This window comes from Calliopsis andreniformis, chromosome 4 (assembly GCF_051401765.1).
Source record: "Calliopsis andreniformis isolate RMS-2024a chromosome 4, iyCalAndr_principal, whole genome shotgun sequence".
Lineage (NCBI taxonomy): Eukaryota > Metazoa > Arthropoda > Insecta > Hymenoptera > Andrenidae > Calliopsis > Calliopsis andreniformis.
The window spans coordinates 10,186,817-10,202,396 of record NC_135065.1 but is presented as its reverse complement, the minus strand read 5'-3'; the positions used below and the strand labels follow the sequence as shown (position 1 = coordinate 10,202,396).

Here is a 15,580-nt window from a genome sequence, read left to right as displayed (position 1 = left end):
CTTCGATAAGGGACCCATTGAGTCACGGTCGATTTACGACAGGTTGCTCCTCCTCTTGTTTAACTGGCATCGAGCTGCCGCGATAAGGGTAATTGATGATTAGGGGTCAGGTGCTCCTGGGAGGGATCGAAGGGGCGAACATTAGGGGAGTTAGTGGAGAGGGTATTTTATCTCGATTCTTTTTATTTTGGGGATTACTGTGTTTTTGAGGTGGATGTGGAGGCAGATGCTTGGAGATTCCTTTTGTTTTATTTATTGAATATGTGGAAAATTGAATAGTTCTTGGGCGTGTATTTTTTTAATTTCAATCTTGCTTCTCGATCCTGAAAAAATTATTAGAATTGTTATTATTATGTTGTTTCTATGTAATGCTTTGATGCTGGTTGATGATCCTAGCTCACAGAAAAATGATTTTTAATTCCACCTATTTTTAGTAGTAGTAGGGTTACCTATAGTAGTTGCTATAGTTTTTTCTTTTTTCTTTACTAATTGAATATTGTCATTGATTACCTAAATACAGTCTCACATAAACGGGTAATGTTACTACCATGGCAGTCCAAGCATTCCTACTTTCCCTACATCGAGAGGATCCATTTTCAGGACAGTGAGGTAAAAGGCAGGGTGTTTTATTTGAAAAATATTTAATAATAAACATTGACAATATACAGAGAATATACGCCATAAGAAGTCGCTATGGGAGTAATAAGAACCTAACAACTGGTCCAGACTTACAAAATATCATCAAATCAGACAATGATAAAGGTGTTCCGTATCACACCCTAGTATGTGTACGTGTGTATTTGTATGTACTGCATCGTGTACGTGTGTGTGTCTGTATACTCCTATATCAGTATTTTTGCAACTAAAGTTCGAGTTGATCGTATTCTTGTTCTCATGTACACACGTATCTGTATCTAACCCTCCCGGTATCTTTACCTCTTACACCTTTTAATATCGATTTATCCCCTCGCGCATGTGTTCTGTGTGAGTGTGTACGTACCGCGATGTCTCCTGCATATTTCGGCGTCGAAAGTCGCTGTAACGCCCGCCCATAGCTCTGGGAGAGGGACCCGCGACCGGAAGTCGAGGCTCCTCGCGCGTCTCCCGCCGCGAATCCCGTCGTTTGCGAGGGAAGCGAAAAACAGCTGGCATTTAGCTTTCGTTTTACGACCTTCTATATTGTTTTATTATTTTTGTTTTTTTTTTTTTGGTTATTATTTCCCTTTTCCACTTCGTACCATTAATTCTACGCCGTGTCACTCCCCTTTTTTTGTTTCTTTTCTTTTTTCGTCCCGTCTCCCAGCGAATCGCCTCGAATCTTCTCCCCGCGCACGCGTTTCTAAAATTCCGATTTCCATTCAACCCCGAATAGTCTTTCGCCATGTATCGCGGCGATTCGAGGAGGCCACAGTGTCCTCTCGCTCGCACTCACATCGAACTTCCGGTCACACGCACGCACGCACTACAACCTAGACTTATTTAATCATCGTAACGGCCTAATGTCATGGAACATCCCTTACTCGCGTCGCTGCTCGCTCTCTGTCGCGCTCTACTCGCTTCCACTTGCGATAATTCGAAAAAAATTGAGGGTCGAGGGACCCTCCTGACCCCTGGGCCGACGAGTCGCCGAAAGCCCCGCGCCACGGGGCGGAAGTGTGCGTTGCCGCGCGGGGTGGACGGCTCGTCGGCGCCTGGATGGCCAAAGATCCTCGAAGAATCGCGTTTCCCTCGGCCCCCGCCTAGTACGCTAGGATATGTTGCTCGTAAGATGTGTCGTTACGTCAGTGGTAGTTCGTCTAGATCCACGCTTCCCGTATCATCTTGTTGCATTAAAAATCCCTCTCTTTTACGGTACTGTTTAATAATAATTATATTACCATGTCAATATATTTATATATGTATATATGTATAACGTAACGGTGCGTATCATCGTAGTTTTGGATTATTTTACACTAGAGCTGCTGGAGTCGAGCGTACGGTAAAAGATGGCGGATTAGATCGGTGGCTAGGAATTTTTTCTCTCTTCTCGAGCCTCCTCCTCGACTTCTTGTTCCGACGAGCGAAGGGATCTTGAGGTGGGCGCGTCGAAGCGATTGCAAGAAGGATTTTTTTTTGGTTTCTTAAGACGCTTAACAGCCGATTTTGTACAACTGCCCCAGGGGGACTTGAAGAGAGGGGTCTACGTTGGCATGCGTTCTGGCAACGCAAGGAATTGCGCGAAGCGGTTTTAATTGAGAAGTTTCCTAAGGCATAGGAATAAGAACAGTATCGGTGTTTCTCTTCTCTAAACGATCCCAGAAACAGACTATTCTAATCTATCTGATCCTGGGGTTTCCTACTTTGTAAGATCTCTGTTCTGTACAGCTCGAGCTGCTGACTCTACTCTCGGATAAATATACGAGACTCCTTGAGAATGAGTTCAGTGTGGTCAAGTGATTACAATTGGAAAGGAATTCGCATGAATATTTTCACCCTTTGCACTCATCTTGATCTCTGTCTGTTAGAAACAGGGACCAAGACTTGCCTTTCAGTTTCAATTGTTTCCATTTGGAACACTCTCCCTATTATCTATTAAGTCATCCAATAAATAGTGATGCTTGTTATTTGAAATTTTGTCTCGAGTCAGTATCAATTTTTTGAGAAAGGTGTGCAAAAGATATCTACCAGATAAATGTTAGTAGAATATATTAATAATTAAGTATCTACACTTTAAATATCAATCTTCTTGAAAATAGAACTATCTTCAGAAATATTACTTATAAAATGACTTAATAGAACTCTCAACACCCCAATATAGAAACAACTGTGTCACAGCTGAAACATTCACCCAAACCCTTCTCCACTTTCCCACCCCGAACTCACCCTCAGAAATCTTCTGGCGACTCCGCCAAAAAAACTACCACTGAATATCATTAAATCGAATGAATTACAGTAGAACCTTGTGCGAGGACAATCTCCAATCGCTTCGACGGGTCTTACAATGTCCTCAAGATCCCTCGAAGGCTTCTCCCTATCTTGAACGAAATGGATCAAGCGTGAGAAACAGGAAGGGGCACCGGAAACGGAGGACCAGGGAGAGCCTGATGGCCACCGCCATCTCGAAACGTGTACGATAGGCCTGTGTACTGAAAGGGGAATCGAAAAGGTCACGAAGAACGAAAGTCGGAACAAGAAGAATCGCGCAAGATAGAAGGGGGAGGGAGGGGATAGTTGTGCACTCGTGACGAAGAATAAGACGCGAAGACGATGGGTCTCTCGCCTAGATTTGAGCTTGTCTTACGCTAGCCGCTAGTAGTTAATAGCCTACCGATAAAGGTATCGATTACGATTAAGTATAAATTGTAATTACAGTGTACAATGTACAGGGATAGACGCATCGCCTGACTCGCCTGACCCACGTTCCTCAGTAGAATACTCTGGCGTGTTTCTTTGCAGCGCCAGAGCCGTGAATATCGATAGGAAAGTGGGTCAGGAAGAGAAAAAGGGCTTCTTTGTAATCGATCCATAGCCTGGGCTATCTTGTATCTCGAAAAAGTCCTCTTCCTCGCGCCAAGAGACACGCGTACACGCTTTTCCATCGCATCCTCTGTCTGTCACGTTTCAAATCTACGCTCTGCTTGGCTCGAGTCTGTTAGAAGGATCGTGAGTATGCTCTGCTGTTTTGTTCGAGTGTCTGTAGCCCCTAAGTGATCTTTTGTGCTCGACGATACGATCGACACAGCGATCGATCCTATATTTAAATTCATTTTATTTACACGTGTACTGGCGCTCGCGCACGCGAAAGAACGAGAATCACGGGTGAACTGTTTCATCTGCGCACCCTTCGCCGTCTTACAACTAGCCTAGACGCCTAATCCTAGCGATAGAGATTAGAAGAATCCTCCTTTATTTTTATTTTTTAAAACGCTTAAGCGCGACGACGGGACTACCTGTCGGCCGCGACTTTCTACGTAGAAAAGAAAAATACGAATGAAAGGTAATGAAGTGGTAGAAGAGACGAGAACGCAGAGGAAAAAAATAATCAAAGGGAAAAAGAAAAGAACATCTTTGTCATATTTGGCTATTTCACACGACTCTTTGTGTTGTGTATTCCCCCATTTTCTGTTTCACCCGGCCGAGCTTTGTCCTCCCGCACTCTTTCTCCCCTCATTTGCTCGCTTTCTCTCGAAAGTTCATTCACACGCTGAATTCACTCGCATCCCTCATCACTTACACGCTTACCACGTCGAGTCACGCGACACTCGGCTTATCTATGTCTGTGTGTATATATATATTTTATGCATATATATATTTTTTTAATATTTATTACGATAAATCTCCGCTTAACTAGAATTCAACAGGGATTATCACTCACTCGACTCAATGTGCGTACCATTTTCCCGTTTTCGTTCACCCCGAGGGGTACTCTGTGTCTGTGTGTACGTGTGTGTGCTACCTGTGTGTCGCTATATCATTCCTCGTTTCTATGTTTCGTCTTCTGGTCAAACCTCGCTGATCAGGAAACGGATAAGAGCGATACGGCGATCGAGAATATGGATGGGGATCGAGGAACTTAAACTGCGGTGGATTCGTCAGATCCACCATCTAAAGTAAGAAAATTGATGAGCTTAGAGATATGATGAGAAATCTTGATGAAGGAGGTAAATTAAATATCAAAGTGTGATTAAAAACGTCGAGACTTGTGAGGAACTTGAAGTCCTTAGAGAGGCTATTCGAAAGATTGCTTCAGAGGTCAAGGGGTCAGTCTCTAATCCTCGATCGCCAAATTTGATGAGTCTGAGTAGGGTGATCTCATCATTCGAGACGAAATAAAAATCGATTTGCAACCTGGTGGGACACTTTTGTAGACGAAGAATCGGAACTTTTTTAATTTATTCTTTATAAAATTTGTATAATTCCTAGCTGAGGTAATTCTTTCCTGTTCAAAAGAAACTACTTACTGTGCAACAATTCTTATCCAAAATAAAACAATATAATAGTATTTGATTGCAAATGATGCTAGTCTCTCCGATTCCCTCCCAAAAGCGTCCCAAATAAAAAGAGAGCGGAAGTGCCTCGTAAAACAAACTCTAACATGATCAAGCATCTATCTACTTCTGAGCACACTGCTCAGTTCCCAAAAAACCCTGAATAAAACAGTGTTCTAAACTTCTAGTCATACCTTTCATCTATCGACCTAAAGAGTCCTACGTTGGAGCGTCAACGAGGCGATGAGTATTTCAAAGGAAGCTGCATGAGTTCTCCACAGTCAATGAGGAACCACTGAAGGTCCTGACTAGATCCTGTTCAGCAAAATCCTGGTTGCTCTGGGTCAGAAGTGTCCGAAAGAGTGTTCGTCTCTGATCTGCTTCTACACCGCCTGGAGGGGCGTTCTCCACGCACACAGTGCGACCAAACACAGACATACACACACACATATTTGGCATAGAAAGCCTGCCGATCACACGCAATCGCCTCGACGCTTTCTTCCTGTTAGCCTAGCTACCTAAGGGTCTCGCGATTCCAATCTGTATCTCCTCTTCGGATCACCGAGCGCGTTGACGGAAGTCGCGTTCACCTCGTCGGCACGATGGAAGAGTTCCTTTCCGGCAGCCATTGTGTGAGAGCACCCCTGGGACCGCGCGTAGTCGAACAGTGATGAGTCAGAACGTGAATCTCGCGGGAGTTGCGATTGTAAAAAGGAAGAAAAAAAGAAAATAAAAAATAAAACAACGGGACACGGGAAAAGCTGATTTTCTTCGCTCGAAAATTCCTTCCACTCCTCGTATACGTGGCAAAATCAATGAGTTATGTACAAAATTCCTGCTTTCATTGGAAACCAGTCTTTTTTACAGAGATTAAACGCAGATATATCCCATTCGCGACGAACAGAAAAAGAGACTTGCCCGAGACGCGTTCTAAAATACCTCCGACGATCGAAACGTGCAACGAGCAACGAATTGCATAATTACAATCGATTTTCTAGAGAGATCAATATCTATATATATATGTATATGTATATACACACGTATATATACACCGTACGTCGGCTATCAACCACCGTTTCCCCCCCGTTCTCGATCGCGAACAGTCGGAATGGCTGCCGGGTCCGAACTCCCTTCGAGCGGACACGTTCGACGACGCGATGCCACGTTTCCTTTCGAGGACCCTGGACGAACAAACTCGAAGACGCTTATCCTACCACCTGTCCGACGAACCTAATTATCTCTGGCAATATATAAGTATTGCAGACTTGCTTTTCTATTTTCTCTCTTCTTGGTCGGTCTTCTGACTGGAACTCCAAGGCTCTCGAGCAAACCCAATTTGGCCCCCTTTGTCTGCTAATTTCGTTTACCACTTTGCTGTGCCTTGGTTAATCATCGATCAGGTGTGGGTTGGAACTTTGTGGATGATGGACCTTCTGGAATCTTGTCAAACTTGGAGAATACTCTGATTCTTGATTCAGACCTTGATTCTGTTTTTCTATTTCTTCACGCTTTAATTCGACTGTTTTTCTATTTCTTCTTCCCTTAAGTTTTTTCTGTATTTGATTTCCTTCAGTATGGCGACTGTTTTGGGAGTTCTAGCTGTCTTGGTGTTTGATTTGGTTCTTGAAGAAGGCTTCTAAGGTTTGCTCGAGGTCGATGCTGTTCCTGGTCGATCGGACAACGTCCACCGTAGGTTTTCTGGCGACGAGTGACTTCGTTCCGCGTCGACGAGAGCTGAACCCGCCAGAGGCAGCGTCAGCACGCGCAGAGGATCCAGGCATCGCTTCTTCGTGGGCTGATCGATGGCGGATGACGATGATAACGATGATTGTGTCGACTGCTGGTCATGTTCTGCTGATTATAACGGTGTACTTGGAAGGCTCGCGCTTCGCTATCCCACGACCCTTAGTACGGCGTGAACCTGTTGTAGCCGCTTCTATACACGGTCGCCTGTAAACAGAAATTTATCATTTCATTTATACCTTCCCTTTTTAATTCTACATTGTGTAATTCTTCAGACAGAGCAGAAGTGAGACGTATAAATGAACTGAAGTCACTTTACTTAAGAAATGCTATTTTTGCTAATTTTGGATAATAGAATCGTATCGAAATTCACTTAATTTTGATTGTAGATACTGTGACAAGCTATGAATTGGTAGAAGTTGATTATGGATAGAAGCTTCATTTACCCCATAGCCAGCTACTGGTCCAATACCATGTCCAAGGTAAGGATCGGCGTATTCACGTCCGTAACTGGAACAGCAATGTCAAAGGTTATTTGAGAACATTTATGGGGTTTCTTCTTTTTGGAGTAACATGGATTTTAAAGGATTCTTTTTTCGTTTAATTTACAGGATACTTGACAAAAGGAGATACAAACGCAGGATGTGTACTTTAGAGGTTTTCAACGGGACTATCAAGGTGTTCGACAGGACTATCAGGTCTGATCTGGCTTTCCACGTATCTGCGACTCCGGAGAGGTCGACCACGTCGACGGGTTCGTCTGGAAGAAAGGGACTTCTCATCTTCGTATCTATTGACAGTAACCTTTTTCGTGAACACTTGAGCGCGAGAAGTTAAAAGAGATTGTCAATTGAATGCAAATATCTACGTATACTTATTTGATGAATTTAATTCGAGGTGATTTGAGACGCTGGTTCATCCCCCTAGCGGTCCACTGTATTTTTTATTTATCTATGTAAGGGGTGTTCGATGATAGCTGTGAGAAACTTGAAGGAGTGATTCTATATTACAAAATAAGACGAAAATTAAGAATGATTCAGTTATTAATTATGAAAAGTACATCTACAGTGCGTGAGAAGTATGTCTGATCTGGGACTGTCTTAATATACTGTAGGCGTGCAGTAGTCAGGTCAGGCGCAGCGGTGTCAGTAGAATGAGTCCTCGAGTCAGACATACTTCACGTGTATTCTAGGTATTTTTTAAGAATTAAATAATTCGATATTCTTGATTTTCCTCCTATTTTGGCATATAGAATCACTTCTTACCATTCCTAATACCTGTTGTCGAATATAGTGTACATGAATGGAACATTGAACTATTATTTTCTATGTAAAAATTACGTGACTCTTTTTCTAATAAAATCTTCATAAATCTTTATTTGAGACTAGTTTATTTTATCCCTTAATTTTTTTATATCCCATTCCTGCGAGAAAAACCTCGAAACTTTCAATTTCATCTTATTGAAAAAATAATATCAGACTCCCTAAATGATTCTATGATATACTAGGATTAAATAATAAAGATTAACCATATTCACTACTTTTAATTTTTTCGTACGATCCCAAGATCTTCCCTAAAAATAAGAAACTCAAAAACTTCAAAACTATCTCCCCTTACTATCACTCCTTTACCTTCTCATACCCAGCGTCACCATCCCCCATTAACCCCAGAACTACCGAAGTCTACATATATCAATGTTCATCGAAGCATCGAAATTACAATTTTCTAAAAAAGTTCTCGAACCACAGAGACAATATTTATTCACACGTTTCCTTACCTTTATTCTGCACTAACGTAAAAAAAGGCATAATACCTCAAAAGAATAAAACAGTCATAAAGAATAATCATAGGGGTCATCTCAACCCCTATAATCTAGCGGTAGTTCCAGCGTTAACCTTTCATAGATCGCCTGGTTAGACTCGAGATAAATTCCCCGCGAGCGATGTCATCGATCAGGTAACGAGATGCAACGTTCAAGGGTAGGAGGATAGTGGACCGTCAAGGGGGGTTGAAAGGACGACGAGAGGGTCCAGTTTGGCCAGCAAACATCGGTGCTCTGGGGACAAGGGCCACAGGGAGAGGGTCGGTGAGTAGGGGTGAGCGCTTACCCCGCGACTGCGGCATATCCTGCGACCGGTTGTGCCGCAGCTGCAGCTGCGCCGTATGCGCGCGCAGCCACTGCCGTGTAGGTCGCTGCAGCTGCGTAGGTGGCCTGCTGCGCCGTCGAGAGGGGCGTCTTCAGCAACGGTGACGCTGCAGCCGCTGCTGCCGCGGCCTGAAACAGGAACCATGACCCGCCATGCAAGGCTCAAGCAAGCTCCAAGACAGATCGGACAGAGAGAAGGTGTCCTAGCGGAGAAACGGCACTAGCGCGTTCCCTGGCGACCCGAGAAGGTCCTCGCGTTACCCAAAGGATGCCCTGCCCCGACAGCGGATCAAACTTTCATTAAGGATGCTAGATCTAGGTTGCGATTAGGCCCCACTCGCCTCGCCGTGGAACGAGGTCGCCTGACAATGAATTACATCTGAGAACACTTGGACGTGCCGCTGGGATTGGTCTAATTGTAAGTTACTGATGGAACTGCTGGAACGCAGCTGGTATTGTCTGACGAAACTTCTGGCCAACTTTGGGCCGAGGGACGTACCGCTGTCGGGTTTGACAATGATGTTAGTACTTCAACTGGGTTACAACTGGGAACTAGTTGCCTCGAAGATTCACGTTACATTGTTTGGAGGAACCTTCGCTGCGAGGACCTTCTCGGGTGTCTTCTCGTGGCGTCGATCAAGCAGACACGGAATTCCCTAGCGTTTCGTGTTCGCGAGAATCTATGAATTCCTTTGGCTGCTTCACCGATCCACTGTGGTGCAATTAGTGAAGTATCTCGAGCATCTTGCTAAACGTGGTTCTCGAAGCTATTTTCCGTCGGTCAAAGCATGGGGGATTGTATGTACAAGGAAATGACGCAGATGTGATCGCTATGAAATCGATTTCCGGGCGAGGGAGGAGAGAAGAGGAAGACCTTTTTCATGAAAAGGCTCCGTGATCTCGAAAGAAGGTTGTCTCCTTAGGTATTCGATGGAAAACAAGGTAGTATACTACAGGAAACCTTCGCATAAGATTTTCGTTTCTAAACCTGCTCTTCACGACGCAGAATTGCTTTCTGGGCCCCCAACGATCTCCACGTGCATTACCATCTGATCGAAGCAGGGAAACTCGACTTCCCTCAGAGTGCACTTAAGCACGCCGAAATTAAATCCCACTCTTACTATCGTTTTATGAAACTGCTTCTGTTGCCGCGGCGGTAATCCCGAAATTACATTACGTGCAACAGCGTCGAAAGGAGGCCTCCGTAAATTTCTCTGGAAACGAAATCAGTCTCGACAAAAATCTCAAGCGTTCTCTAAAAATTCTCAACAATTTCCTCAGAGCTTCTAGTTTGAAGCGCCGCCCTTTGGGGCACAAATTAAAATATTCTAATTACGAAAAGAAAGAGATTTCTCGCCACAAGGAATTTTCTCCTACGAAGAAGGCAAGGGGGGAGCTTCAACCAAGCAGTAAAACAGAATTCTAGGTCGAAATCCATAGAAGCAGCCATAAAACTCGACTTCCACCCTCCAGCCTCCTAAAACCTATCGACAGCGACTTCATCGAGATTATCGGGGGTGGAGAACGCCCTCAGAGGGTGGCCCACTCAGATGGCGCGAAACTTTCAATAATAATTTCTGACGAGGGTGTAAATAACGAGGCACGCGGAACGAAAACACTAAAACATATCGACGGCGCCAAAAAGTTTCCAGTTCTGAGACAGTCGTTCGAGATGTCACAGAAAAAGGTCCAGGGGGTAGCGGGAAGAAATTCTGCAATAATTTCGGAGACCACGCGAGGATGGGACGAGTTTCTGGGTCGCGGTGGTTTTCCAAATGCGAGGCGCGTCTTCGTCCCGCGATTTCGGCTAGATATTTCGTGCAAGAGGGAATGTGGGTCAAGTGACTCTCCCACGAGTGGTCGGCTGTTTGCCCTTGCGGTGAAATTATTTAACGTTCCTCGAGATCTCGACGTCTGCCCTGGGGGACTTATCACTCCCTGGCTTTGAATTTTCTGGACTGAGAGGCCTCTCGCCTCTGATCTGGGGGTGGAAATAAGGGGGAACTTGATGCTCTGGTCGGGTTACCTTCGGGGAGGGAAACATATTTCGTGGTTCCCTTAGATGTGAAATGGATAAGTTGGCTTCTGAATTTTTTATTTTCTGCAGGGGGTAAAGGTGGGTCTACGCTACATGTTAGATAACAAAGTTATATGTGTAACATTTTAGAAAAAGTTATATAACTTCCCTATATAAGATATTGTGTAGTCCCATTTTGAGAGCTATTGCAAGTGCAAAAGTAATTTCAAAATATCTTCTGCAGACATTAGACAGAATTCTGTGATGTTTTCTAAAAATATTGACATTCAGATTTTAGCTGACAATGAGTGTATATATATTAAACTATAATATCTATAATTTTTGGTGCTTCAGGGTTACAAGAATTATTCAAGAAGAGGCTTCTAATTTCTGATACCTATATGAAGTTAGACAAGATTCTAAGCATTCCTCCAAAAGCAGGAACCACCCTCCGAGAAACACTAGATAATTTGATATGGATTTGGAATATCCAAAATGTTCAGGAACAATTGTCACCCTAATGAGCCAGGAAATATACCTTTACTCGAGAAACTCAGACATAACTTGCCAGTATCCGGAACAGAGGACTGCTAGTAGTTAATATTTATGCTGCACGTTCTCCCACAACGTTGCTCAGAAAATATTAACCACCCCTACCATTCTCTCTCACTGTTTCCATTCATTATTCCACTACGAAAGTTCGAGGGTCCGAACAACCGTGTATAATTCCGAAATTTCGTGCTCGAAACTTCCCCGAAGCTTTTGACTATCGTCTCGATTCCTCGATTATTAACGAAATAAATCCAAAAGGAACGGCGAGCTTCTCTTCGTTTCAACGCGAGCATGACGAAAATAACGACCCCTAGGTTACAAAAACACTCGAAATGGTGGAATAAATTTGTCGGCGGGGGTAGTCGAAGTAATTCACCCGTTTGTATTCGCGCTTAATTTCAGTGGCTTTCGAGAGTAGTTTCGCCACCGCGTCAATTAACTCTCGGTTATTTCTGAAGCGGAGCAGCGACGGAAACCACGGTTGGAACGCGTCCGCGTCGCTTCCTGCCGATGATCGTTTCCCTTTTTCCCTTCCTCCGCGCGACCGCAGCGCGGATCTCGCGCTCACGGGTCAGATGTTACGTTAACGATCCCCCTCGATGTAACGCTCCCCAGTTGCAGCCTCAAAAATGTTCTCCACCCCTATAATTGCGCCCTTCGTTTCTGCGCCGCGTTCACCCCCTTTTCTGATGGTTCACGCGCCCGACAGGGAAGCTGAGGCGCGGAAGCGATGCTCAGCGTTGCGTAACGCGCGCGAAACAAGAGGAAAAGTGGAGATTTTATGCGTTGGTAGAGCGCTTGTAGAAGAGAACTGAGGGAGGAATTGACAGGGAGTTCAAATGTGGCGAGAATTATTCATCGGTGATTGGAACGATTTGAGTTTCAATAATTTGAAATTTGAAGAATGTTGTTAATAAGATCGTAGTGGTAATTATACGGTTCTAGAAACTGGAAGATGGAAATTGATCAAATACATGAATTACGAAACTGAGGTACCTTTGATACTTTATACCTTGAAAGCTTGAATAATCAAATATTCAAGGATTTGAAAATTCGAATATTTAGATATTTAAAAATTTGAAAGTTCGGAGATTTAAAAACAGAAATATTTAGTAACATGAAAAATTAAATACTTGAAAATTTGAAATATTAAATATTTGAAAAATTAAATATTTGAAAATTTGAAAAATTAAATATTTGAAAAATTAAATATTTGAAAATTTGAAATATTAAATATTTGAAAATTTGAAATATTAAATATTTGAAAATTTGAAATATTAAATATTTGAAAATTTGAAAACTTAAATATTTGAAAATTTTAAAAATTAAATATTTGAAAATTTGAAGTCTTCAATATTTCATACCACAAACTCCTGCCCCATTTCCCTAACGTAATCTCTATCCTAAGAAAACCACCCTTATTCTCAAAATTCCAAGCTACAGGACCATCTTCAAAAACCTTCTTTTCTTCCCGAAGGTAGAACGAAAAATTCCGCCACCGATACAAATTTCGTTTAGGCGAGAACGAATCCCATACCGCGAGGGATGAAGTCGTTAGAGGGTAGCAAGGTGCCCACGAAATACCCTCGGAATGAAGCTGTCGGGTGGCCGAAATGACGGGGGCAGGTTGATTTATGAATGGCCACGTTGGTCTGGCGAGGCCAGATCGGTCGACTGCTCGCGTGGAAGCTCGTAAATCCTCCTCGGAGCGAGCAGGAGGATCCTCGTGGTTGGCCAAGGCGCGTGCCTCCGCCCGGAAGTGGATCGAACCAACATGGCACCGACCCGCGGAAATTAGCCGCGAAAATTCGGTCGGCCGCGATTCCACGCACGTGCGACGGCAGAAAATTTACGAGCAATGGATTTTTCGCCTGGCGCCTCTGACCAGGGACTCCTTCCTTCGTGCTCCATTCACATCTTGATTATTCCTCGAGATCTGATAGATTGCTCGAAGGTCATCGAGGTTCTCCCTCAACCGCTTGCAAAATGATACTAAATGGCGGAGCTCGAAAATGGTATTTTTTTATTATTCAATCCACAACCAGTAGAGGCTTTTATTTTCTGTGATTAGAAACTTATTTTTTTAATTTTGTTGCAAGAGAATTTCTAAGATTTTGAAAGATTTTCAGATCTGAGACTGAAAAGAAATACAGTTATTTTGCAAGGGGTTGATGAGGGCTTGAATCTTAATGAAGCGATCACTGATAAAGATTCTATCAATCTTCGGAAGGCTGTCTGTTTTGAACAGTCTAGTGATCCTAAGAGAAAGACATGCTATGTACACGCAACAATTCTTACGAAAATTCTACTTGGATGCGGAGGAAATTGTCAAACTATCAAATCTCCAAACCCGATGGCCACTTTAGATTTTAGAACTACGTATATACATGACACACGAAACCAACTAAGGTGGAGAGATTCTAAGGTGGGAGGCCCCTTAAGGATCGATACTCGAAACAGTTGGAATTTAGTCATCAGTTCATGCTAATTTTCCAGGATCTAGGTACTTGGAATACCTAGGATCATTACTGAGAGAGGAGGCCCAAATTACAGGCTACGATTCCAAAATTACAATTCTGATTTGGAGAGTTGGAAGCCAGATGATTAAAGCAATGTTTCGAGCGTCGAGTTCGCGGTTAAACTTATTCGACGTGTCAGGGTGTCGAGCCCTCGAGATCTCGAGTTTCAGTAGTGTAGGTCCATCGAAAGCTGGAACCACCCTGCGCGAAACTAAGAGGGAGGCTGGTAAATTCTTGATTAACTCGGCGGGAGGGCTAATTCTGAGGGATGAACTCCTGTTGAATTCGGAGCAACTCTAAACTAGCTAAGGAACTCTTTCTAAGATACTCCCCGAATCTTCGGAGTGCTCACCGATTTCAATCTTCTTCCCTATTTGGAAGGCATCAATCTCTCTCATCAATTAAAAAAGGGGTAAAGAAATTTCGCTTAGAAATTTATCTCCCTCGTAAATCCTTCTGTAGATAACAAAAAAAAAAAAAAAAAAAAGAACAAAGAGACCGAGAACTTTTTCACGCCAGCGTATTATTTACGTCTGAAAATGCCAAACGAAGTCATCGATAAATGGCCACGATTTATGATCCCACAGCTACTCACGAAACCGCAATAACGTCGATGAGAGATTTATTCGTGGCTCGATACGTGCCCTCGATTTTTCAATTTTCTCGGTTGTCGATTAACACTCGTGTACATCTACGAAAGCCCACTCAAAAGAAGAAACACTCTCCAACGATACTGAGAAGAAAGGAGATCAAGTAACTACCCATGCATTACATTGTCGTAAAGTACACACTGGGAGGTAGGAAGCACAGCATAGAAAATAAGCAAAAATCGACACGGTGTGGAAGATCGACGCGTGGTCTCTGGGTGTCCTAGGTCAAACTAAATTTTGGGCCAGGGTTGCTACATAAATCCCCTCGTAGGATACAGTGGGGGAAATTGAGAGGTGAGGGAAGAAACAATGAGTGTCCTATTGATGCACTGCCCAACTAAGAAGACCAGCAGTACCTACTAAAAATATTCGACTACTCTTTTACATTAAAACAAGTCACGCCAAATGTTCAAAATAATCCAAAAGACTAAATTTCACATTTTTCTATAGATAGTTACTATCACTTTTCATACTTGTACACTATAGGTCTCAGACTCAAAAAAGATTTCAATAAAAGAGTACAACAATAAGACACTCCTCATTTCTTCCCCAACCTCTCTGATTTTCACCATTGTACCCAAAGAGGAACTCCTATGGCAACCCTCTTCTGGACCCCAGAGCCCAGGTGTATTCAGTCACCCTGAGAACAAGTGGACTCGATGCACTCTGGGGCCCAGAATTGCAATTTTTACTGTGGAGTAGAAGAAAGAAAGCGGGGTTGATAGACAGTGAGAGAATACGGGTGGAAACGGTGCCTCGACGATCGGTGAGCACTCCTGCCCCAACGTCCAGGGGCACGACGAACGAGGGGGAAAGAGAAGAAAGGGGGTGGAAGACAAACGGGCGAACTTCACGGATGGACCCTTAAAATTCCTACCTCCAGGGCGGGCGCTTTAGCCTGAAACACAAACGGCAAACCTGAAAAGAAATTCGACGACGAGGGGATCGGTGTATCGCGTCGCGTTATCGAGGGTTGATCATCGTCG

The 15,580-nt window shown here is 43.5% G+C and overlaps 1 protein-coding gene across 1 annotated transcript in view; it reads right to left on the bottom strand.

The window, feature by feature from the left end:
- Positions 1-6,779: 6,779 nt before the first annotated feature.
- The window catches only part of LOC143178638 (uncharacterized), a 262,313-nt gene continuing 253,512 nt past the window's right edge, over positions 6,780-15,580 (bottom strand). Inside the window, exons 24-26 of the mRNA XM_076377419.1 lie at positions 8,819-8,985; positions 7,157-7,220; positions 6,780-6,917 (exon numbers count right to left, since the gene is read on the bottom strand). Of these exons, the coding sequence (XP_076233534.1) occupies positions 6,873-6,917; positions 7,157-7,220; positions 8,819-8,985 (276 nt within the window). The 3' untranslated portion in view covers positions 6,780-6,872. The remainder of the gene's footprint in view (positions 6,918-7,156; positions 7,221-8,818; positions 8,986-15,580) is intronic.